The sequence below is a fragment of the Podarcis gaigeae genome, assembly GCF_964106915.1.
Source record: "Podarcis gaigeae genome assembly, chromosome: 12".
In the NCBI taxonomy this organism is placed as follows: domain Eukaryota; kingdom Metazoa; phylum Chordata; class Lepidosauria; order Squamata; family Lacertidae; genus Podarcis; species Podarcis gaigeae.
In genome coordinates this window covers 13,087,218-13,112,827 of record NC_139688.1, presented here as the reverse complement: position 1 = coordinate 13,112,827, position 25,610 = coordinate 13,087,218, and the positions used below count along the sequence as shown (strand labels likewise).

Genomic DNA, 25,610 nt, shown 5'->3' with positions numbered 1-25,610 from the left:
AGCCTTCTTGGTTTTCGGCGAGATGATGGGAAGCTTTAAGGCCGCGATCCTAAGCAGATCCCCGCTTCCCGGTTTCGAAATCAACGCGGTTCTTTCTTACCTCCGAAAGAGCTTTTCTAAAAAAATGTTTGCGACGGAATGCTTCGGTCACTGGAGGATACCACCCACAAAACATCCTTGGATCGCACCTTTCTCCCCGCCCTGCCTTCTAAGATGTTCTCATATTCTATTCGCTCTGCTCTCAAACGGTCCCTAGAAATAAGCAACGTGGGTATGGGTCTAGTAAAGGTGTGTGTATGTGCGTGCGTGAGTCCGTATCCTTGGGGTGGGAGCGGGGTGGGCTTAGCCAGTTGGGCAACAAGCTGGGAGACACGGGTAGCCGCTGGGATGGTTGTCATGTATGCCTTCGCAGTCTGAGTCTTCCTCTTGGCTCTGCGTGGAAACCCGGAGTCCACGCAGAGTGGGAGAGCGCACCAGCGCCCAACAGCAGCGAGACTGCTGTGGGGTTGGGGAGGGATTGGAGCCCATTTAGGGGTGCAAGAGGAAGAGGAGCGATCCTAGCTGACATCCCTTCCGGATCCTGGCCTTGACAGAAGCGCACCAGATCCATATCAATGAATGCACCGATCTGTTTTAGGGTTGAAGGGTGGAGAACCTCCATCATGTTGTTGCTGGGCTCCCAGCAACTCCCATCACCCCCAGCCAAAATGGCCAGTGGCGGGGAATAGGGGGCCCAGCAGCTCCTGGGGGGCCCACAGGTTCCCCATTCCTGATGCGAGGAGTAGGGAAGCGATACGATTCGGGTACCGGAGTGCTGTTTAACCCTTTGCAGCCTTCGCGCGTCTCCAGAAAGATGCGCGCGGAAGGGAGGTGTGGATGGGTCGCTGCTGCTTCTATTACTACCCTGGGATGGCGGGAGTGGGGAAGCAGGGAGCGGCTGGCCTTCCTTTCCTCCCCTCGCGATGCTCCTGTGCTCTGCTTGATCCCCCCCGCACCCCACCCCCCCTGCAGCGCTGCAAGGATAAGCTGAACGCCTTGGCGATCTCGGTGATGAACCAGTGGCCTGGCGTGAAGCTGCGCGTGACCGAGGGCTGGGACGAGGACGGCCACCACTCCGAGGAGTCGCTGCACTACGAGGGCCGCGCCGTGGACATCACCACCTCGGATCGGGACCGCAGCAAGTATGGCATGCTGGCGCGCCTGGCCGTCGAGGCCGGCTTCGACTGGGTGTACTACGAGTCCAAGGCGCACATCCACTGCTCGGTCAAGGCCGGTAAGAAGGGGCTGGGGGGCGGCTCATTCGACTCGGGAACCGACCCTTAACACCCCCTCCCAATAAATATAGATGTTAACCTCTTAGCAGCATTTCACAATAAGCATAGCTTGGTCCCAAGACGTTTGGATGGCGCCTTGTGCGCTTCCTTCGGGTAACTCCTGCAGCCAAGCTGGTGTCAAAAGTATTGCTCTGCTTTCCTTTGGAGGCATCAGCGAGGTCCAAGGCTTGGTCGCCTGGGCAGCCCAGGACCTCCAGACACACTGCCCAGGCTTGCGCCCCACTTCAGTGCTGCTAAGGCAGTGCTTCGACTTCAATTCCCTCCACAAACGCACTCCATTGTCTCTCTATAGACAGACGGATGCCAAACACACATAGCTTGGCCCGTATAGAAAGAGAAGGGGCAGTGCTAAGCTCCAACTCCTAGTAGTAAGCAGGTAGTAAGTACAGTAGTAGTTCACATCTGTTTCTTTATTCCAAACAACATAGCAGGCACTGTATAGATCCCGCAGAAGGGATTGGTCTTCCATCCTAACAGCTTGTTGTAGTAACTGTTGCTGCTAGTAGTAAGCAAATCCTAGTATTAGTAGTACTTGACATTCACTATGCGCCAGGGACATGCTAGTTGAAATACTGAAAAGGACTGGTCACTGGTTCTCACAGCCAACAATTAGTCCTGCTATAGGACAGTTGCGACAACTACAGTTATTTAGGGTTAGTATTCCCAATACTGCCTACTCTGTACTAGGGGGAGAAGCAAGGAATGGAGAGGTGGAAACAATCCCATGGCGATTGGCCAGATAATTTAAGAAGCACCAGTGGAGCTATAGCACCTTAAAAGACAAAGAGCTTTGTTGTGATGTGTGATTTCATGGGCAATGCAACAGGCGTATCTTAACCCAACATACTGTCGCCAATAGTGGCAAGGCAAATGCCTCTGAGAAACTCACAAAGCGGGTGTGAAGGTGTTGAGCTAGCCCAGCAATCCACAGGTAGGCTGCCTTTATGTGTAGAGGTTCCTGCTTAGCTATCATGGCCGGTCTGCCAAGCCACTGGCAGGCCCATTCTCCACAAATCTGCCAAATCCTTGGTTGCTGGTGTCCATCAACTTGACTTCATTGTGCCTTGTGTAGAGAATGAATGGAATGTTGCTTAGGGCAGGACTGGGGAATCTGTGGCTCTCCAAACCTCACTGGACCCCAGTTCCCTCCAGGCCTAGCCAGCATAGCCAATGGTTAGAGATGTTGCAGTCCAGCAACAGCTGGAGGTCCACAGGTTCCCCAACCAGGCTTATGGAGAAGTGGTGGTGGCTGTTGTCCTGTGGAAATGGTAGGGCAGAAGGCAGGGAACCCAACCATAGTTGGGAGCCAGAGCCAATGAAAGGAGAGCTGACTAGTTTTGGTCTCCACTGTCCTCCCTGCTGAATTGTACAAGCCCAACGCTGAGGCTGAGGTCCAGGCAGGGTCACCTGCTGGGCTGGGTGTAAGAAGGCAAGCAGATGGGCCGGGAGGAATCAACACTGAGCTTGGTGGGACAGGGCTCCAATTGCCCTAATGGACAAAACTCCAATGTGAAGTCTGCATTGAATGTCCATTGAAGCCATAATGTAAGGGAAAATCCACCTCTCATGGACGGATCTGTCCTTCATTGCCATGGGGAGACCTTGACCACTGAGATGTGGCTCCCAACCTCCTCTGGAAACTACCTGAGAACAGGCTATCCCAGACTTGCCTGCCAGATCTAAAGGCTGCAGTCTTGCTGACCACTTGAAGGCAGCTCCATTTAAGTCAGTGAGACTTACTTCCAAGGACAACTGTCTAGGAATCTGAATACAGAGAGCTTGTTGAAAACCTCTCTCCTCAAGCCAGTTAAGCGCTTTGTTTTTCTGCTTCCAAATCCCGAGTACAAAATCTGCGCAGCCTTATTGTTTGCAAGCAACAGCATTTTACTTTCCAGGACTGTGTTTAGACAGGGAGATGCTGGGTTCTCACTCGAAGGAAGGAGATTAGATCCCACGCACCCTACCCTATCCCGAGGAAGAGTCAAAACGTACTGGTCATAGGCCAGGCTTGCCCCTAGCAGTCAGGATTCCATCTCTGCTGAATCACTGGCAAATGCACTTGAGGCTGCGAGTCAAAGTTGCAAGATGGATTTAGGTGCAGCGAGTGAGAGAGGCTGGTTTCGAAGGGCGCAGGCTTCCAACTCAGCGTGGCTACAACATGGGTCACCATTGATGCGGTTTAACTTGCTCCTCAGCAACAGGGTGAGCTCCCGTTGCTCAGTCCCTGCTCCTGCCAACCTAGCAGTTCGAAAGCACATCGAAGTGCAAGTAGATAAATAGGTACTGCTCCGGCGGGAAGGTAAACGGCATTTCCATGCGCTGCTCTGGTTCGTCAGAAGTGGCTTAGTCATGCTGGCCACATGACCCGGAAGCTGTACGCCGGCTCCCTCAGCCAATAAAGCGAGATGAGCGCCGCAACCCCAGAGTCGGCCACGACTGGACCTAATGGTCAGGAGTCCCTTTACCTTTACTTTACAGCACACTTTTAACTCCCTGGTGAGCATCAGCGAGTTGAGCTGGCCTAGTGTTCAATTTATCCGGAGTATATGTAACTGGAGTAGTAGTGCATTGCTGCACCTGTAGTAAGATTAGAGGCTTGACAATCCAATTCCAGCTCCTTCAGACTGTCTTAGAACTGACTCAGGCCTTTCAGGCCTGACCTAGATAGTTCCTTGGGATTGTAAGCAGCTGGCACTCCCAACTCAAGCCCATCCCTCGCTTCAAATGCAAACAGCTCTCAGGCAGGGACAGCTCAGTCGTTTGCTGCTCATCCTTCCGTCTTGTAGGCAAGTCAGGTTTTCCAACGACTCGGGAGCAAATGCAACTTTGGCACTGGGATTTGGGGATGGGGGGGCGGGGCACGCCCCCTTTGTGACTATTCTGGGAAGAAGAAAAAGATTCTAGTAGAGAATTCTCACGTGTTTGACTCTCCAACAGGCAGTGCGACCCACAAACTAATTTACCCGGCACAATTGCTCTTACATAGGGCCAGGGCTGTTTTCTGACAGACAGGGTGTGCCCAAGACCCCATTTTCTTTCGCAACGAGCTGGAAGAGGCCAAGTCCTGTGTCGACTGGATTTCAAATGCTTTCCCACCACGCCTCGCCCTATATTCATCCTAAAATAGGTTAATTAGTAAACTCCTTCCTCATTATTCTTCTTGTTCCTGCTTCTCTGTCATCTGCAATAAAACCACCCTAGTTCCGATGGAAAAAAAGTTGTTTTCTCAAATCCGGATTGTAAATCGGCACATTGGCATGAGGCAAATGCTTTTAATCTGGATCACAAATGGCCACCGTTTAGATGAGCCCAAACCTACAGGGTGTAGGGGCCAAACACACAAACACACACACACACCTTCAGCTTCCTTCTTACAATCCACCTGGCGGTACTGGGAATCCCCCGTGCTTGCAGCGCCACCTGCCGGTCCGACGGAGAAATGCACGCATGTGGCCGGCCCCCTCCCCCTCAAGCTATCTGCATAAATTGTCGCTTTTTAGCAAAACAGTTAACGGTGAATTATTTCGGAGGAGTCAGGCCGCTTGTTTTGCCACCTCCTCTCGTTTATTTGTTGCCTGGAGTTTAAACAGTAGTTCAATGGCAGCTTTCAGCTGGGGCAAAAAAAAAACCAACAAAAAAAACAACCCCACCACCACTTTAAACGTGCCAAGAAACACGCATTCGCGAAAGAAAAATAATGAACTTGCTCTAAATATATCGATTGACATAAGAAACAAGAGTTAACGGCGCGCCCGTGTTTGGGAGGAGGGCGGGGAGCAGCCACCCATTTAAGTCAATGGAGATGATTTCATTGAGAAGAGGATGGAAACAGCTCGGGTTTCTTCTAACTAGCCTCTAATGCAGGCATCCCCAAACTCGTCCCTCCAGCTGTTTTGGGACTACAATTCCCATCATCCCTGACCGCTGGTCCTGTTAGCTAGGGATGATGGGAGTTGTAGTCCCAAAACAGCTGGAGGGCTGAGTTTGGGGGTGCCTGCTCTCATGTCTAATGAAAAGAGTTCCTATCCCTAAATATATGCTCTCCCACTTCTCCCCTTCCACACCCTCACACACAGAGTTCCATCTCTGCCCCCAACCCTACCATGAAATGAGTAGGAAATTCACTGCCCCTGTTTAAATAACAATTAGCAGAGGGTCGCTGCTGATGTGCAGACAGCATATCCCACATTTCTTTGGCTTCAGGCTATGAGAGGTAACATTTAAAAAGCCTTGAACAGCACATCAGCTTATTTAATTAAGCAGTGAAAGCAAAGCACCTGAGCCTTACGAGGCTAGTTTAGGGGAAGAAGATGAAAAGATGTGCGTATTTTCATGTGTGCGTAAGAATATGTGCATAAGACAGGGATGAGGAAACTGCAGCCTTCTAGATGCTGTTCAGCTCTGTCTGCTTCAGCCAGCCAGGCCAATGGTCAAGGACGATGGGCATTGTAGTCCAATGACATTTTGAGAGTCACTGGTTGCCCTCCCCGGGCAGAGGACGCACCTAAATATTCCTTGTTTTTCTGCCACGCCAAAAAATAAATAAATAAAAAGCTTAAACAAAGAGGAAGGGGCAGGAGGGAGGGTTAAGTTTCCTACACAGGGAATGCTCAGGGATACTCATCCATAACTTTCAGAATCCAGCTGGATTTAAGAACATAAGAAGAGCCTTCTGGATCAGGCCATGGTCCCATCCAGTCCAGCATCCTATTCTCACAGTGCCCAACCAGATGCCAGTAAGAAACCTGCAAGCAGTTTCTGAGCCCAGGAGCCACTCTCCTCTCCTGTGGTTTCCAGTAACTGTTATTTGGAAGTAGGTGGCGCTGTGGGTAAAAGCCTCAGCGCCTAGGGCTTGCCGATCGAAAGGTCGGCGGTTCGAATCCCCGCGGGCGGGGTGCGCTCCCGCTGCTCGGTCCCAGCGCCTGCCAACCTAGCAGTTTGAAAGCACCCCCGGGTGCAAGTAGATAAATAGGGACCGCTTACTGGCGGGAAGGTAAACGGCATTTCCGTGTGCTGCGCTGGCTCACCAGATGCAGCTTGTCACGCTGGCCACGTGACCCGGAAGTGTCTCCGGACAGCGCTGGCCCCCGGCCTCTTGAGTGAGATGGGCGCACCAGCCCCAGAGTCTGTCAAGACTGGCCCGCATGGGCAGGGGTACCTTTACCTTTACCTATGCTTCCATCTATGGTGGCAGAGTGTGGCCAGTAGCCACTGATAGCCTTCTCCAAGTTAATAATTATTACTATAATTAACAACTGACCCAAAGTATTCATTTCCCTTCAAAAAGGCACTGGATTTCCACCCTGTAGCTCTTGCAAATTATCTATCTTTACACATTTGTATTGTGGATATGATAGTATAGACTTTCCCATTCCCCAAAACCTGGCTTCCAAAACAGGAACTTAAGTCCCCCCCCCTCTCTCTCTCTCTCTCACACACACACACACACATACACACACACACTCATACAGGATAGTTTGATCATTATTGTGGTGCATGTTGGGTGCTGTAGGATCACTGGAAATCCCCAAAGGACTTGGTGGTTTATGTTGGACAATGTCAAGTTTATATATAGGTACCATTTACATCTAAAGGTGCTTGAGATTTAGGCTGATGCCTGGCCCTACTTTACCTGCAAGTCAACCCATGGTTATGACTGCAGCCTTAGTCACTGAAGAGGGCATGGAAATGGTTAAAATCTGGACCCAGAGTTAATAACAACTAGATTGGTCCATAAGAGCATCCAGAAGTCTAGGACATTGCAGATAGGAAGAATAATGGGCTGTGGCAATTTCTGTTTCACATATTTTTCATGATCCTCCTAGTGAGAGAGGAACATCTTGTGGTGGCAGCCTAGAACCATCTATGTTTGTCCTTATAAGATATACGTACAAAAATAGTAAAGGAGATGATGGATGGATAGATAGATAGATAGATAGATAGATAGATAGATGATAGATAGATAGATAGATAGATAGATAGATAGATAGATAGATGATAGATGATAGATAGACAGACAGACTTGTACTGTAGTTTGTAGATTAAGGAAGATTTTGCCAATGCAATGACGTCCAGATGTTGCTGGACTACAACTCCCATCAGCTCCAGCCAGTGTTCTGACTAGGGCTGATAGGAGTTGTAGTCCAACATCATTTGGAGGACACTAGGTGGGCAAAGGCTGAATTAATAAACAAAATGGACTACTGAGTTGATTCCAACTAAGTTCTACTTAGAGTAGACCCACTGAAGTGCAGGGACTTGTCTAACTTAGGTTTATCCATTAGAATCCACTCTGAGTAGGACCTAGTCTGGTTACAAACCATGAATTTTAGTTGGTCAACTTTGAGCGGAGTGTAGCTGGAGGCAAGCCATAGAATCTAGATGGTGTGAGGGTTAAAAGGGCCTTCCCCCAAGACTCTTTTGGAAGTGAAGGACAATTGCAGTGCAATAATGTGGAATGGTATAATAGTGTTATTCTTGTGGTGTAATAGTGCTTGCCAGTTCCCTTTGTCTCACTTGTGCACATTCACTAGCTCCAATGGAACAGGGAAAACTCAGCACATATAGCTGTGCTTGTTGCTACAGCTCTGTGTTGAGAAAATTAGCACCTTTTGAAAAATTGTCCTGTCCTTCAGTTACTAGAAGCACAGGACCTCTGATAGGGAACTGGCAGGTTTTCATAGTATTTGATCTCCCCTGTAGTCTAGAACACCATGGGCACAAAATGAGTATTGAAGAAGTTGTTTGTTTCTAAGTAAAGGAACCCAAATAGTTTTAGTTTATAAATATTTATTTGTAGTCTGCTTATATACAAATGTACGGTAAATACAGCATTTCCACCCTATAATTGTTCAAAGAGAGCCAGTGTGGTGTAGTGGTTAAGAGCGGTAGTCTCGTAATCCTGGGGAACCAGGTTCGCGTCTCCGCTCCTCCACCTGCAGCTGCTGGGTGACCTTGGGCCAGTCACACTTCCTTGAAGTCTCTCAGCCCCACTCACCTCACAGAGTGTTTGTTGTGGGGGAGGAAGGGAAAGGAGAATGTTAGCCGCTTTGAGACTCCTGAAGGGGAGTGAAAGGCGGGATATCAAATCCAAAACTCTTCTTCTTCTCTTCTTCTTCAAAGATGGATCACAAGATAATGATATTATTAAAATTAGACAACTGGGGGAACTGCAACAAAATCTTGTCCAAGTTTGGAACGAAAAAATTCCCATTGATCTCAGAATTTCTATGGATCTCTCGAACATTTTCAGGTTCTCACTGAAATTTGTCTTTCAGAATTACTTTTTAAATGAAACTTAGATTTGAAGTCCTGCTCATTTAATATTAAGGCACTACCATTTAATATCAAGGTGCCAAAGTTACTACTTTTACTCTCACCCCCCCCAAAAAAAACCCCTTACTTCTATAATTTCATGTTGTTGCTGTTTTAAATGGAATTAGGAAACCATGGTTTTGATGCCCAAATTGTTACATGGTGAGACCTGAAATAGGAAAGGGGATGAGGGGAAGATGGGATATGGAGAACTTATTAGGACTGAGCAACAGATCTTGCTGCAGCTTGCTCCCAGTGTGGGCATAGCCAGGATTTATGGGGGGGGGGGGAACCTCAGTCAGTTAAGTATTTATATTGATTTACTTGATTTAGGGGGGCAGCTACCCCCACCCCCCTTTTGGCTACGCCCATGTCTCCTAGGTCCAGTTCTAAACCCCCACTTAAGTAAGATTTCTTTTTTAAAGTTTGGTTTCTGCCAGAGGAGTCAAATCAGCTCTAATCCAAGTTTTCAATCTCACCTGCCTTCTGGAGTGAATTATCTGTTAGCCGAGCTACCACCCACAAGGTCAACACAAAAGGAACACTACTACAATAATAAATGGTTTTATAGGGCCTTCACATCAGGGAAGAATTCACCCTTTATAGATCTTTCAACAACCATTTCAAGTGCTTTACTCAAAAGCAGCCTTTGCCAACTGGGTGCCCTCCGAAGATTGTTGGACTACAACTCCCATCAGCCCTGGTTTGTAACATGGAGGATGCCATGTTAATAATAATAATAATAATAATAATAATAATAATAATAATAATAATTTATTTATACCCCTCCCATCTGGCTGGGTTTCCCCAGGCACTCTGGGCGGCTTCCAACAAAACACTAAAATACAGTAACCTATTAAACACTAAAAGCTTCCCTAAACAGGGCTGCCTTCAGATGTCTTCTAAAAGTCTTGTAGTTATTTTTCTCTTTGGCATCTGGTGGGAGGGCGTTCCACAGGGCGGGTACCACCACCGAGAAGGCCCTCTGCCTGGTTCCCTGTAACTTGGCTTCTCGCAGCGAGGGAACCGCCAGAAGGTAAAGGCTGCTCCCGGCCGGCCTAAGCTGGGTGCCCATACTCATCTTCAGCACCATCCAATTCCATCAGAAGCAAATGGCCCCACCAGGCTCAATCTGGGCATTGAAATTCAGGGCACGCTCAGGATTTGGGAAGGGAGGGGGGTAACCTGGAGGGCATGTCACACGAGGTCGTGTGACTGTACAACGTGGATTTCCCCAGCCCTGGCTTGAATCCCGTCTGCTCCAGCTGGTTTCCAATGGCCAGGCTCTGGTTTCATGACTGAGAATGCAATGAGGAGATTAACAAACCAAAGCGGTCCAGGCAGGGGAGGTTCTCTGAGCCGCCATCTCTGTTTGCAAAAAGTATGATCCCGGAGATTGGAATGCAAAAGAGGCGAGCTGCCCCCTCCCAAGGCCTGAATGACTGTCAAGAGGGGAAAGGCACCGTATAAGAGACAAGACGGATCGTGGGGGCTGGTGCAGGCGGGCCGGGGGGGGGGGCGGGCGGGAAGAGAGAAAGAGAGACTGAGAGCAAGCTCCTCCATTTCAATTTCAAATACACATCTTGAGTGTTTTGGAAAAGTGTCTTGGTCTGTGCAAATAGCTCTTGGAAGGCCTTTGGTGGGGAGAGGGCAGTAGGGTTGTATAGGGTCTTCTTTTTGCAAAAGTATGCGTGTGTGAATTGGCATAGAGACCCCCCCCACACCTGAACAAATAGGGGGCCCGAGGGGGCAGCAGGGTGGAGTGTTGGAAGTGTCCTCTCTTCTGAGAGTGCCTCCCTTTTATTGCACAGATCAGAATGACAATGCTGGCCTTTTATTGGATTTTAATTAGAGAACCCAAATAAGGGCCTGCTCAAAGAAGCAGATTTTCACACCTCCACCAGCTTGCTGGCATGTTTACTGAGTTGCTACACAACTGGACCTATTCATCAGGCCCCTCTGAGTGTGCAAATAAAGCCTAGGCTGAAGAAGACAGGAGTTTGGGGGGAATGGGTGGCTGGGGGGGGGGGTGTGGGGAGGGGAGGGAGGTTGTCTGAAGGTGTCAGGAACTTTTCTTTTCGCTTCCTCGCAAAGGGCGTCCTTGCCTCCTTTCTGAAGATTTCTGTTCTGTTCCTTCCCCATCCTCCACTCCCAAGCCGGGGAGATAAAACTGTTAGCCGATCAATACCAATCTGTTTTGTTTTGTTTTTCCTATTTTACCCCTTCCTGAGAAAAGGCATTAGGACAGGTTCCAAGGGTTGATTTCGAAATGTAATTGCTCAGCCGTCTAGCCACAGAGGGAGCTGAGCCACTGGCTGCCCCGACCCAGCCTGCTTTTAGGAGGAAATTTGCTCTGGAAATAGCCCACTCAGGAAGGAAGAGGGAACTTGAAAGACAGAGAGGGAAGATGGGTTTCACCATCCTGGCTCCGTTGAAACCCAGCGTGGCACTTGACTACAGCCAGCTCACACAGCTTACTTTGCAAAAGCTCTTGATGTTGGAGGGTGGGACTGTGAGGGAATTTTAGATACCGGACCGAATGGTCATATGGGGAACCCTTGGAAAGATGTATCTGGGAATCTTTCCCTAGTGCATCTGAGCGCCTTCCTTCTTACTCAGAGTGTGGCCCTGCACATCCTCCCTGATGTTGACGTGGGGCAGGATGTTGTTGGACTCCACCTCCCATCATCCCTGACCATGGACCATGCTGGCTGGTGCTGATGGGAGTTGGGGTCCAACATTAGAGGGTACCATGGTATCTCATGTCTGGAAAGTATGGCAGAAGCAGTCAGTTCTACTTTTTCCTTTGGGGAGAAAGCTGTGAGGGCAACTTATGCCCACATCCTGCCTTCTGGTGCTATTTCCTGAGAGTCCGGGGTGTCCAGCGATCTTTAGATGGGTCTTTTTGGCCCACCCTTTGAAACTCTTTGTTGAATTCCAAATGTAAACCAGTTTAACTGCAACAGCTTTCCCAGAGAATTGTAGTTTTGTGGGGGTACTTGATAGTTCTCTAATTGATACCCTTAGTCATCCTTCTTCCCCTTCCTGACTCACCAAGATTTCTGGGGAGATGGAGTAGTCAGTCTAAGACTGCAACACTATGCACACTTACATGGAAACAAAGCCACAATCTTTTGTTTCAAGTCCCAAATCTGCCTGCTTCCTTCCTCTTTAATATTTTTCTGCAGTTTGGATGCACTTGCAAAGTGCAATTCTGGTAAGATCCAAACTACCTGCAATCACGTGTAATTTTTATATAGATTTATGACAATGTCACGAATGTGACATATATCTCAAGTCCTTCAGATACCTACTGAGAGCGGTGCCCCTTCCCTGGAAATAAGCCCCACTGAACACCGTTTATATTTATTGGTTTATTAACTTTGTAACTCACTTCCTACAACAAAAAGTCCTGAAGCAATTTACAACACCATGCAACTTACTTGTGAGTAAACATCTACAGTTTTGCACTGTTTGTCTTTGGTGTAGAAAGGTTGCTGCTTCTATGACATTCAAGGATGATGCTACAGTTCTTAGGGTATTAAGCAACCTTTGAGTCTTTCGTTCCAGCTGACTGAGAAAAGATCTGGCAGCTGCTAACTGTTCCTGAGGCTCCCCTCTGGTGCCAGGCTACCACCTTTCTTCATCTGTCTAAGCCAGTTAACCCACAGCCAAGAGCAGCTTTAAACATAGCAATGAAGCTGGAACCCAGATCTCCTTGGATGGAATGTTCTGACTTGTGATATGACTCCATTTAGATTGCCAGCGGATGGGCTGATTCAGGTGGTTCAGAAACTGTGGTCCATGGACCACCAGTGGTCTGTGAGCTTCATTCAAGTGGTGTGTTTCAACCAGTGGCTACTTGGTTGTGCCAAAGGTTACGCAGAAAATGTGGGTTTGGAGTTGGGTTTTTTTGAAGTAGGAGAGAGAGGCACAGAGGTGTTTCGGAAGGCAGTTCCAGGGATAGGAAGTGTTTATGGCAGCAGATGCATCAAAATTATCATCCTGTGGTGGCCTTTCAAAGAACTACATTCTGGGGCATGTTATTTCTGAAAATCCCAGTGCGTTGGTACTCAATAGTGGCACCATGGAAATGGTATCTCTATGTCATGGGGAAACAAGTGTTTCCAAACAAGTGTTTTGGGGATAATGGCGTGCTTTTTATGTTCTTTCTTGTCCAACTCTTGCAACAAACTGAGTGTTGACTTTGAAGTAGGGAGGCTTGCTGAGTTCAAATCCTTTTTCATTCACAAACTCTCTGTGTAACCTTGAGGAAGTTCCTCATTCATAAAACTGTAGTATCTGTCACCTTCCTTGGAGATCTGCTTTGACCATGAATAATTACTAAGGAGAACTTGTGATGGACTATTATTATTCCTGGTCCTATGGATACTAAGGATTTTTTTTTAATGTTGTAAAATTGGCCCATGTGAACTATGCTGATCCAAAGCAAGGCTATATTGAGGGCACAAGGTTAAGTATCTCCTCCAAGTTTTCTAAGGAGCTGGGATTTCATCTCACAATCCCTGGGGGTGGTTGCTGTGTCCTCCGTGAGAGAGTAGCTTGACCCTGGGTGAATTTGGGGTGTCTGTAAGCAAGAGAAAGTCCTCAAAGGTTTTTGATCTGAATACAAGTATTCAGCAAGAAACAAAAACCCACATCTGAATCTGAATTTGAAAACTGCTCCTTGTTTGAGCTTGAAAAGCATTTGTTTGAGCTCTGATGTTTAACTTCCTGGGTAGAGCCAGAGACCCACCCAATATGTTTGGTTTCTTTGGAGAAAGGTGTTAAATTGTTTCAGGCAATAAATATGTCCAAGGAAGTTGGTATATTACAGTAGACATGGTATTGGCTGACGTTTATGAGAAGGAATTGAGGCTTCAGGTTCTGGGAGAGACAGAAGACTCTTTATTTTCTTTGTTCTCCTGCCCTTCAGTATTGAAAGAGAATCAGCTCAACACAAACGTAGTCAGTCAGCTCAAGACGAACACAGTCCGTTTAGCTTGGGCCTGGCCTTATGTTACAAGAGAGTGAAAAGGCTCATGTCCAGGCAAAATGCAAGAACATTCAGTCAAAAATCCCTGCTCCAAAGATCTTACAGTCTTGATTCGGTGATGCAGGGGACAAGGCAGGCTTGGGGTTGGGGGAAGGACAGGTCACAAAATGACAGACCAGGATAAATAGGGTCTTTATTTCAGAGATGGGTAGGAAGAAATCTTGGTGTGCACACCTTTTAGTGGCTGCATTCATCTTCCCTGAGCTGAGATATGCCTGTTCAAACTGGGCCAGTAATGAGTCAAATTAAAAGTGTGCTGACATGGGACCTGTGAAGCCATTAGGAGGACCACAGATTTTGTCTGCTGTTTGAAGCAAATCCGAGGGCACCAGGTCCCTCTTCTCCCTGGCAACTGTGTTTCCATAGTAACAGAGTTTCAGTGGCTACCGCAGAGTACAGCTCCCTAGTTTTATACTGCCCCTACATTATTCCATCAACAGTTGCACAGGTTTTATGTACATATATATGCTTATAAAATTTATCGCTCTTACACACACACACACGCACACACACACACACAATGTAAGGATTGTAGTCAGCTAAGTCCTACTCACTGTAGAACCATTGGCATGACTTAACATGTCTACAGTGGTACCTCGGGTTAAGTACTTAATTTGTTCCGGAGATCCGTACTTAACCTGAAACTGTTCTTAACCTGAAGCACCACTTTAGCTAATGGGGCCTCCTGCTGCCGCTGCGCCACCAGAGCACGATTTCTGTTCTTATCCTGAAGCAAAGTTCTTAACCTGAAGCACTATTTCTGGGTTAGTGGAGTGTGTAACCTGAAGCATATGTAACCTGAAGCGTATGTAACCCGAGGTACCACTGTATTGACTTCAGTGGGTCCTTAAGTGTAGGTGGTGCTCATGGATTTGCTTGCTTTGGATGAAACAGAAATATGAGCCGCTACAGTCAATGCTTTTACTGCAGTTACCACACAGCTGCACTCAATGCCTGGTGCAATGATGATGATAATTTATATCTGGCAGATAAATCTGATAGAGATGGCAAAATGACCCTAGGGTGAGAGTTGGCTCGTTGAGGTCATTTGGCCGGCCACACCTTTTTGCTCTTTTAAGACATTGCAGAGTGGCAAAAGAATGTTTAGACTTTATTTTTGAAAGGTGTGTGTGTGTGCATTGTATAGATGAAGATATATAGGATGTGATTTTTACATGTAGACTTCATATATTAGTGGGAGAAGCTGTCTTTTCTCCCAAGTAAGTTCTAATTTTACACAACAACAGGAGCATTGCTTGGTACTTAACTTTTAGCAGGACTGGAGCCCTAATCTGCAAAGGTCAATCCTCTATCTTGAAGAGCGATCAGAAGATGGTCAATTTGAAGGACTGTCTGCTGCATAGATAGAGGTCCATCAGAAGGGAGACTTGCAAAGGGCTTTAAATTGTCCTATCAACAGTTTCAGCACCTGGACGGCAGACTAAGCAGGGATGGAGGTCACCTGTCCATTTGCAAATTTTACACTCGTTGGTGTATTCGTTTTTTGTGCTGGCGAATCTCCTCTTCTTTGGTAATGTGTAAATGGCCACCCTAGCAACTTTATATGCATATAGATTGGATCTGGAATTAAATACAGTGGTACCTCGGGTTACAGACGCTCAGCTTACAGACTCCGCTAACCCAGAAATAGTACCTCGGGTTAAGAACTTTGCTTCAGGATGACAACAAAAATTGCGCGGCGGCAGCAGGAGACCCCCATTAGCTAAAGTGGTACCTCAGGTTAAGAACAGTTTCAGGTTAAGAAAGGACCTCCAGAATGAATTAAGTTCTTAACCAGAGGTACTACTGTATACAGATAATAAAAAATTATTACCAAAACCAAAGCAAAACAAATCACAGAGACAAACACAGAACCACAAACGTATAAATAATATTTTCACAGTACAGATTTAGCTGATGGAGTGGAGTAGGAGGCACCTATTTAAAGTATGAGTTGTTCTGAAGAATAAACAGCAAATTTATTTGTTTTTTATCCTCCTGCCTCATCAATCCTCCCTCCTAAACTTCCTTGATTTCAACAGTCACCCATGTATATTATCTGCCACAGGAAGTATGGCAGCAGTATAGTTTTATTTGTTGGGCACTGGAAAGGCAAACATGTAAAGGTAAAGGTAAAGGTACCCCTGCCCGTACGGGCCAGTCTTGCCAGACTCTAGGGTTGTGCGCTCATCTCACTCTATAAGCCGGGAGCCAGCGCTGTCCGCAGACACTTCTGGGTCACGTGGCCAGCGTGACAAGCTGCATCTGGTGAGCCAGCACAGCACACGGAACGCCGTTTACCTTCCCGCCAGTAAGCGGTCCCTATTTATCTACTTGCACCCGGAGGTGCTTTCGAACTGCTAGGTTGGCAGGCGCTGGGACCGAGCAACGGGAGCGCACCCCGCCGCGGGGATTCGAACCCCGACCTTTCGATCAGCAAGTCCTAGGCGCTGAGGCTTTTACCCACAGCGCCACCCGCGTCCCAAGGCAAACATGAGTCTTGTGCAAAACCGTGTGTGTGTGTGTGTGTGTGTGTGTGTGTGTGTGTGTGTGTGTAAGTATTGGACAGCAAGCGGCTGAATAGTCTTCTACTGGAGTCAACAGAAGGGGTTTCTTTAAAGCCTACCATAATTGCAGCAGGCTGGGGCAATTTCAAAGTAGGCCGCAGCTAGCGGGGAAGTGCTTGAAAAAAGTGTTCTGTTAGCTACAAAAGAAGTCTTCTTTTGAGCATAAATTTCAGTGGGGAAAGGGGTGGGGTTGTGGGTCCCGTGGGCACCAGATGAGGTCTATATAGGCACAGGCACACCTGCAAGTGCAGCACTGGTGACCCCCGGTTTATAGGATGGATTTTTGCATGTGCAAAGAACTGGTTGTCTGACAGAAGGGGAGAGCAGGCAGGGCATAGGTGCTCAGCCTGTTTAGGAAGATAAATCTCCTGCATGAACGTATTATGGCCTCAGACCCCAGGGTTGGCGGGAAACCTGGCCCAAAGTGTTTGCTCTTGGCCATGGGCCATTCAAGCAGGGCAGTAGCCGAGGTGAGGCCAGCAGATGGCTGCTCCAGCTAAGGAATATTCAGAAACAAGCACCCAACCAAAATGTGGTGTGGTGGTTGAAGTGTTGGACTAGGACCTGGGAGACCCTGGGAGACCAGGGTTCAAGTGGGTGATCTTGGGCCAGTCACTTTCTCTTAGGCCACCCTACCTCACAAGGTTGTTGTGAGGAAAAAATGGGGAGCGGGAAAACCATGTGTGCCACCTTTGAAGAAAGGTGGAAGAGAATTCTAATGACGTTTTTAAATTTGTGACATAACAATTTTTGTTTAAAGATGAGGGCTTCGTTTTAGAATTGGAACATTTCTGGTTTAAAAAACAACAATACAGTGGTACCTCAGGTTAAATACGTTTCAGGTTACATATGCTTCAGGTTACAGACTGCTAACCCAGAAATATTACCTCAGGTTAAGAACTTTGCTTCAGGATGAGAACAGAAATCAGGCAGCAGCGGCATGGCAGCAGCGGGAGGCCCCATTAGCTAAAGTGGTGCTTCAGGTTAAGAACAGTTTCAGGTTAAGAACGGACCTGCAGAATGAATTAAGTACATAACCAGACGTACCACTGTAATAATCAGCAGCAACTGGTGCCCTTGATATTGTTCCAAACATTACCCACTTGGCAGACCAAAGCAGCACCCACACAAATGTTTCCTTGGCACAGGGTGGATTTTTCAAGATCACTATCTACACGCTTGAAGTGTTCATGGAAATTAAAAAAAATTCCCCTTTTGATTTCTGTGAGTGGCATTCAGCTCTGTTTTGCTCAGAGTAGACCTGTTGAAATTCATAGGCCTAACTTAGTCATGTTCATTCATTTCAGTGGGTTTAGTTCAGGCACAGGCAAACTTGGCCCTTCAGATGTTTTGGAACTACAATTCCCATCATCCCTGACCGCTGGTCCTGTTAGCTAGGGATCATGGGAGTTGTAGTCCCAAAACGTCTGGAGGGCCGAGTTTGCCTGTGCCTGGTTTAGTTGAATAGCTCCCTATGATTGTGAGCATGGCAGGGTGCTTATAGGGGTGGGGGGATAGTGTGGAAGGCTAACTAAGGGGGGCACTTTTCCATTAGCAAAAGATGGAATGCATGGCTCAGAAAAAGGATAGATTTGCCCATTCATATGTATAGATGCACATTTAGAAAGTATTGCTAAAGCTGAAATATAGCTACAACACATACACCACTACAATCATATACCCTGTGTGTCTGATAACATTTACTGGGCATTTTCCATCTTCTCTCCCTTTTTACAGTTCTTGATGGACTTGAAACTGAGAAGTCTAAAAAAGAGTTGCAGGGCACATGTTCACCTTGTGTTTCCTTTTGACTAGATTGCAGTTAAATCAGCTTGGGATCCAGGGCTATTTCAGTCCCTCCTCCTCTCAGAATGACCCGTGGGGTTTTTTTAGGTGGGGAGGTTCTTCCAGTGCCCCTCCTGCCTTCCAGCCAGCCAAAGGGCGTCTGCATTGCTCTGACACTCCTGAGATGAGATGTATAGCGTTTCACTGTGAGGGAATATGGTCATTATACAACTAGGTTAAACCTTAAGAGCATAAAAACTGACCTATTCAATGTACATGTTTCTGATTATAATCTTTAAAAACGCACAGAGCAAGACAGTGTTAAGTATTGAATTGTTGTTGTTGTTGTTAAGACATTTTAAAAGTTCAGTCAACAAATTCCGGTCACTGGGGGCCTGTTTTTGATATGATTCATCATATCCATTCACATGCAACTCTTAATTCAATGATAATAAAATATTAAACTGAGGGAGAGGGGAAATAAATGGATCCCTGGACTTGAAACCCTGTCTATAAACTCTAGCTTAAGTGAGCTGATTTTAGACTCTGGACTTAATGCTCTTGTACAAACCCCACCCTTTTGATGCATTTTCCTTCACTTACTGAACTCGAAAATGTGGTGAGCCCTGCTCTCCTACTGAGTAGGGCTCAGGACTTCTGCCTCACGATTGTTCCCTGACAGCACCATTGCGTAGAAATGCGGCAACCCAACCTTAGAAGCAGGGCCAGATTTAGGTTTGATGAGGCCCTAAGCTACTGAAGGTAATGGGGCCCTTTATATGTCCAGCTGTCCTTTGTCAACAACAAATCACCACTTTTTTGTGTTGAATATATGCTATATGGTAATTTATGGACCTAATAGGTATCTAAAGCCATTTGCACATAACAAAATATGCATTTTATCAACATACTTGTTGAAAAGTCCATGCAGAATGCAAAGTCCATGCAGAATGTAGGCACCCTATATATAGAAATGAGCAAACCAGTGATATTTTAGGGAACAGGCTAGCAGGCGGGGCCCATTACTTACATCACAGGAGCCTACACAACACAAAACACTGTTGCTGTATGTAGGTTTTATTTTATTTGTTTTTTATCATATTTTGGAAATGTACATCCAGGTTGTTTTTCCTTTAATTTTTTTGGGGCCCCCCAAGAGAGTGGGGCCTTAAGTATAGCTTATTTAGCTTATACGTAAATCTGGCACTCTTAGAAGGACAGCTGGTTTCACATCCTTGAGTTCAAGCCTGGGATAGAAGAGAAATTCAGTTCCCTTTACACTTAAGTTGCCCACAGCACCAAAATGCAGCCATCCTTAGAAATGTTTACTTCCCTGAATTTTGCATGCAGTTCTCCAACCCAAAAATGTATTTATGAAGGGGCAAAGGGCATATATGAAAGAGTTGCTAAAACAGGGAAAATATAAACATTTTTAAAAAGGGGGTGGGTAAATGTTATTAATTGGTACAACTGCATCCAAAGACATGAACACTAAAATGCTGGTTAATTTTCACGAGTTGCGAACTGCTGCAGAAATGAGCTGAGCTTAAGAGTGGGAAAACAAGAGACATCAATGAAGGCAAACTGACAGGTCCTCCCGTTCCAAGTGAAAGTCAATCTGTGTCCCCATCGCACACCTTACACCGGCAACCCCGGGGCAGGTGTCTCCAATGTGCGAACTTTAAAGACAAAAGGGAAAAGGGCAAGACGCTGCCTTGGGTGGGGTTCCCCTCCCCCGCTGCTTTTCATTGTAGTCACTTTGTGCGAGTAGCATCTGGGCAGCTGAGAAAGGGGGAAGAAGGGAGAGCCCCTTAACACTTTTTCTGCTCCTTCTTTCATTCCACTGTGATGCGTGCTAACTTCATAGGTAAGGGAGCAGGTGTATAAACATGCACGGGTGGGAAAGGAACAAGGCGGGAGGGAGATTAGATTTCAAAGCTTCCTAGCCTGTCCTGGGAAGGAGGCAGGCATGTTTTGCTAGAAACTCCTCGTCTGGCATTATAATGCACCTCCACTCAGCCCGGCATTGTTGCCAACGGTAGGGATTTTCCCAGCATTTAATCTTAAAAAAAGAAAAGAAAAAGAAAAAGGCGTAGTTGCAAGGCTCAGAGCTACACTCTTGAATCTGGAAGCTGGTCTCCTCTCCCCAGATATGCAGAGGTAGACCATGGCTATTCTGACCCATTTTAATTTAGCTGGTGATTTAGCATTTAGCCCAGGCATCCTCATATTCAGCCCTCCAGCTGTTTTGGGACTACAACTCCCACCATCCCTAGCTAACAGGACCAGTGGCCAGGGATGATGGGAACTGTAGTCCCAAAACATCTGGAGGGCCAGATTTGAGGATGCCTGATTTAGCCTGTTCCAATGTACCAGTGAGGGTAACAGCAGGAAGGGCTGTGGTTGTGGCAAGAAGAGTTTTGTGGGAAATGACGGCAGCAAGGTCTGAGAATCAGTAATGTGGCCGCTGCTGGGATTTTCCCAGTCTCACCTAGGCACTGAGCATTTAAATACAAAAAGGACAGGCAGGAAATAATCAACTCGAGATATTTAATACCTATGTCCAGTGGTGAGGAGACGAGGCTTTCCTTACGCACGTTCCAAGCACTCCCTTCTTAATTATTCCTCTGGCATTCAAGGCAAGTTCCTGGGCTGATCCCTACTCAAATTAAACCCTGGATTTTCCCTTGCACTTAGGAATGTATTAGAATCATAATTACAAGTAGTGATCTAGGAGCAGACATGGACCCGAGCCAGGAGGAGAGGGAGCTTTGCAGAAGCAGCTCCACTTTGGTGCAAGATTAGCAGCAAGGTGAATAAGCTGCAGGCCAAAGTGAAGGCATCTGCTTGCAGGGCCACCGGAAGGTCCACTAGCCCATATATATGATATACGATATCTTTATTGTCATTGTCCCATGCAGAACAAGGAAATTGAAAAACTACATAAAACATTCAAAACCCCCTAAAAACTCTGAAACCCCATTTTAAAACACACTATATTATAGAGACCTCTTACGCTGCGTTTAGAACCAGAATTGCATTAGCGTAGAAACTGTTTCTCAGGCAGCTAGTCCTAGTCTTTATAACCCTGGACCTTCTTCCAGAAGGCAGAAGCTGAAAGAGATCGTTTCTGGGGTGCGTACTATCCTGTGCTATCTCTGCCGCTTTCTTATGGCACCTGACGGCATAGATTTGATCTAAGCTGGGAAGAGTGCACCCAGTTATTCTCTCTGCAGTCTTTACAACCCTGGACAGCATTGTTTTTCCCCTGGCCGTGCAGCTCCCAAACCACACACACAGACCATAAGTTAATACACTCTCCACAGTGCAATGGTAAAATGCCATCAACAGGTCCCAGCACAGTGCGTTTGTCAGAGTCGCACAGAGCATCTGCCCCAGCCACAAAAAGGATGACTGTGCTCTGCTGGAGGGGATTGAATGGCAATACTCTTAGTCAGGGACCATTTTCAGGAAGGAGTAGTGAAGGAGGAGTCAGCCCAATTCTCTTAGTGGGCCTCCTGCTGCGTCAGTGTGTCGTGGTGCGCTCTGGTTGTGGTGGCAGCTGCTTTGGGCAATGCTGGGCTGGATCTAGACACGTCCAGAAAGTGTTTCAGGAAAATGTGTTATAAACCTCAAAGTGGGATATATTATGTTGGCCAAAGACAGAACCCCACAGCGCCATCTGGTGTCACGGTGTTATAACGCATGTAAAATGCTTTTTCTTTACTAATGTAGCTGAGTCCCTGGACGGCTGTATCTAACCACCCTTTGGACTCCCCCCAGCGGTCTAGTCTAGAGCACAGGTGGGGCACCTTTGCCACCAAGTGGTGTGTGTTACCGGAGGCAAAAGTGAGCTGAGCAGCCAATGTATCTCTTTCCAGTGAACTGTAGGCTGGTTTCTACACAAACTCTCTCTCACACACACACACCCCTCTCTTTCCTCCATCCTCAGCACCAGGAAGCACTACTGAGTTCAAGGACACATTCCAGGCAACCGCAAACACTCAAGGAGGGTGGGAGGCAGGGCTGACTAGAGGGAGAGAGTGTGGCTTGACCTCAGGATCCTCCGGCCATTAGTCAGCATTCTGTGGCCCTCATTTTTAAAAATATCTATTTTATTGATTTATCAGAAACATAGAATTGTTGTGGGGAGGTTTTAGACTCCCCCACTTTTTAGGGTTCCTTCCCTACAGAATTTATGTACTTCTGCAAATATTGGGTACCCCTGCTGATATTGCACACTTGTGTGTGGAACGTTCCATTTTTTATTTGTAAGAATTGGCTCTCACAGCCTGAGCATCAGAAACTATTTTTTCTGGCTTTGAGGGACAGAAAAGCTTGCAGCCAGGCTATCTTGTAGGAAATATCTTCAGCTGTGCTTTGTCGCCATCTTGTTGAGTAATATATTTTTGTTTCAATGCTGTTGTTGTGATTTATCGGAATATTTGTACTCTGTCTTGGGAAACTTTGCGTTGAAAGGCAGTTTACCAACAGCAGTGGCAGCAGCAACATCAACAACAACATTACTACTATTATTCTCATCACCATCTTACTATTAGAGAAGCCACAGGAGAATTAGTTCTGATGCTTCCAATGTCTATTTTAAATTGAGCCAAATTTGAGAGGGAACTATTGACTTTGGTGCACGCTATATCAGAACAATTGGCTAGAGAGTTACAAAAGCCTGTGTCTCTCAGGTCCCTCTTCCTTGTAAATTCAACTGCGTTGCACCATGTGATGTCATAGAAATTGTGCAGAAGGAGGAGCTAGAGAAATACAGGGTGGCGGCAGTTTAGTATCCCTGATAACTCCAAATTCCACTTGTGTTGTTGCTAGGAACTGCTTGTTGTTGTCAGGCTTCTAGGAACCAGCTTCCTTCCCCGTGGCACTCAGAATGGTGGTGCTCCCAATTAATGATTCCACCCGCTTCTGTCCCTATTAATCTATGTCACTCCTACATCCTGTAATCTGAGCTTGTACCCTCTGTGCTTTCTGTTCTGCCACTTTCTGAGTTCTCCATGACTTTGGAGAAGGGGTGGGTGAGAGCTGCCCAGAGACTGTGAATCTGTTAACCCTCTCTCCCCCCAGTATTTCGTCTCCAAGCTGTTCCCCATCCAGTATTTCCCAGCTTCTGCCTTCTGAACTATGTCCCTCTGCAAACCACTGTTCCAAATCTATACTGTCCTCCTGCTCCTGGTAAGATTCAGGATCTGGATTTTGATAGGTCCCTGACAATTGTCCTGATTCATTCTGTTTCTCGTTGGTGCCCTTGCTCTCTTCTAACACTCCTTCCCTTCTTCCACCTCCAGAGAACTCAGTGGCGGCCAAATCAGGCGGTTGCTTCCCTGGATCGGCTTGGGTGAACCTGGAGCAAGGAGGCACCAAGCTGGTGAAGGACCTCCACCCTGGAGACCGGGTCCTGACGGCCGACGTGCAAGGGCAGCTGCTCTACAGCGAGTTCCTCGCCTTCCTGGACCAGGAGGAGCCTCCCGTTCGCAAGCTTTTCTACGTGATCGAGACCCGACGGCCCCGGGCACGCCTCTTGCTCACGGCGGCTCACTTGCTTTTTGTGGCCCCGCCGCAGAACCACTCCAAGCCCCAGCCTGTCTTCGCCAGCCGCGTTCAGCCGGGGCAACGCGTCTACGTGCTGGGCAAAGGGAGCCAGACACTGTTGCAGGCCGAGGTGCGCAGCGTGTCCCTGCGGGAAGAGGCCTTGGGTGCCTACGCCCCGCTCACTGCTCAGGGCACTATCCTTATCAACCAGGTGCTGGCGTCGTGCTATGCGGTCATTGAGGAGCATAGCTGGGCCCACTGGGCGTTTGCCCCTTTCCGAGTCACTCACGCTCTCCTGGCGATGCTGTACCCCAGCGGCCTCTCCTCCCTGGTCCTTTTCCCAGCCGCTGCCCTGGACGACGCCCCAGCAGGAGTCCACTGGTATTCCCGCCTCCTCTACCACATTGGCCGCTGGGTATTGGATTCTGAGATGATACACCCACTGGGCATGACCAGCTGAGGGGGACGGCTCTCCACACCCCACCTTGACCTGTCATAAGAACAGAGAATCACCTTATGTAAACTTCTTGGTGTTGTGAGCCGCTTTGAGCATGGTTTACCATGGGAAAGTGGCCTGCAAGTGAACATTGACGATGATGAAAATAGTACAAAGGGCGGGGAGGGGAGAAAACTAAGATGAAGAAGGAAAGAAAGAGAATGAAAGACTTTAAAACAATAATAATAATAGTAGGACAGTCCAAAGTAGACTTTAAGGAGCAGGAAGAGCCCAGGAATATCCCCCCCCCCCCCAGTTTAGTTGAGAAATATATATATTTTTTATTTGATTTCTATTTTGTTGTCTGTTTGATTGTTTCGTTGTCCTCATCTCCTGGATATTTATTTGTTTGGTATTTTGAAATAGATGTTTTAAAGGATATGAACCCGACCTTCAAGAGCCTTAAATAGTTTCTTTGATAATTTATTATCATGTGAACTGTACACTCAACGGGGAGAAGAAAATTATTTTGCAAGGCCAAGCAAAAGTGCACAGAGTTCTATTTTTCTATGTGTGACACACGTCCAGACTTTCCAAAAGTAAAACTTCTGTCCCTCCCATCTGTACGTTGCTTTGCTCTTCTACAACAGCGAGTCCTGGAACAAACGAAAGACATACTACTCCATAGACAGGGGGGGAGGGGGTCCGTAAATTATATTTTTATACACAGAATTGTAAATTCAATTTTTTTAGAGAGAGAGAGAGATCAATACTTAACAGTCACATTTCATTTTTTTTTTTTTTTTTGGAAATAGTGTAAAATATAAGAATATATTATTTTAATTTAAATAGTATCAAATGTAATGTCAGCCTCTGTATTGTTTCTAATTGTCTTTGGAAATATTTTGCTTTGTATAAAAGATAACAGCCACCCCTTTTCAACCACACTCTTGGAACGCAAGACTGTTACACACATCTTAATTCATTTGCAAAACTCTGGGGAGGTGGGGAGAAACTCTCTTATTTTTACCTTCAAAATCAAGAAGAAGAAATTTATGAGAAAATATTTTTTAAAAAGCGCACATGTTGGCTATTATGTGACAATGGAGAATAGTTTGTACAGAGGAGGGGGGGAAAGGATGTTTTGCATTAATAAACTGATAAATAACCGCTGTCAATTTACTAAAATGTATTTTTGAATATTTTGTAATAGTTTTAATAGTTTTATAGAAATAAAATGTGCCATGCACAGTCTGGTTAGTATATAATAACAAAGGATTCCTGATGCATCACATTGTTTTTTTCTTTTTAAACTGTTGTTGAGGTAGGAAAATGTGAATATCTGACATCACCATTCCAAGGGCTGCTGTATGGCCAAAGCTCTCTCGTTATTACTTAGTCACCTTCTCAAATAACGTAATCACCTTTGAACACTCCAGTGGCCATTTTGAGCTGTGCTAAAATCTCTGACCTTTAGGTAACTGAGGATGGATGAATCAGTCAATTTCAGTTTCTTTGAATTTCTGCAGCCATCTGCATTTTTAAATAATAATAATAATAATAAT

General features: G+C 46.6%; 1 protein-coding gene across 1 annotated transcript in view; it reads left to right on the top strand.

The window, feature by feature from the left end:
* The window catches only part of SHH (sonic hedgehog signaling molecule), a 33,622-nt gene extending 8,299 nt beyond the window's left edge, over positions 1 to 25,323 (top strand). Inside the window, exons 2-3 of the mRNA XM_083705063.1 lie at positions 1,012 to 1,273; positions 23,366 to 25,323. Of these exons, the coding sequence (XP_083561189.1) occupies positions 1,012 to 1,273; positions 23,366 to 24,069 (966 nt within the window). The 3' untranslated portion in view covers positions 24,070 to 25,323. The remainder of the gene's footprint in view (positions 1 to 1,011; positions 1,274 to 23,365) is intronic.
* Positions 25,324 to 25,610: the final 287 nt, after the last annotated feature.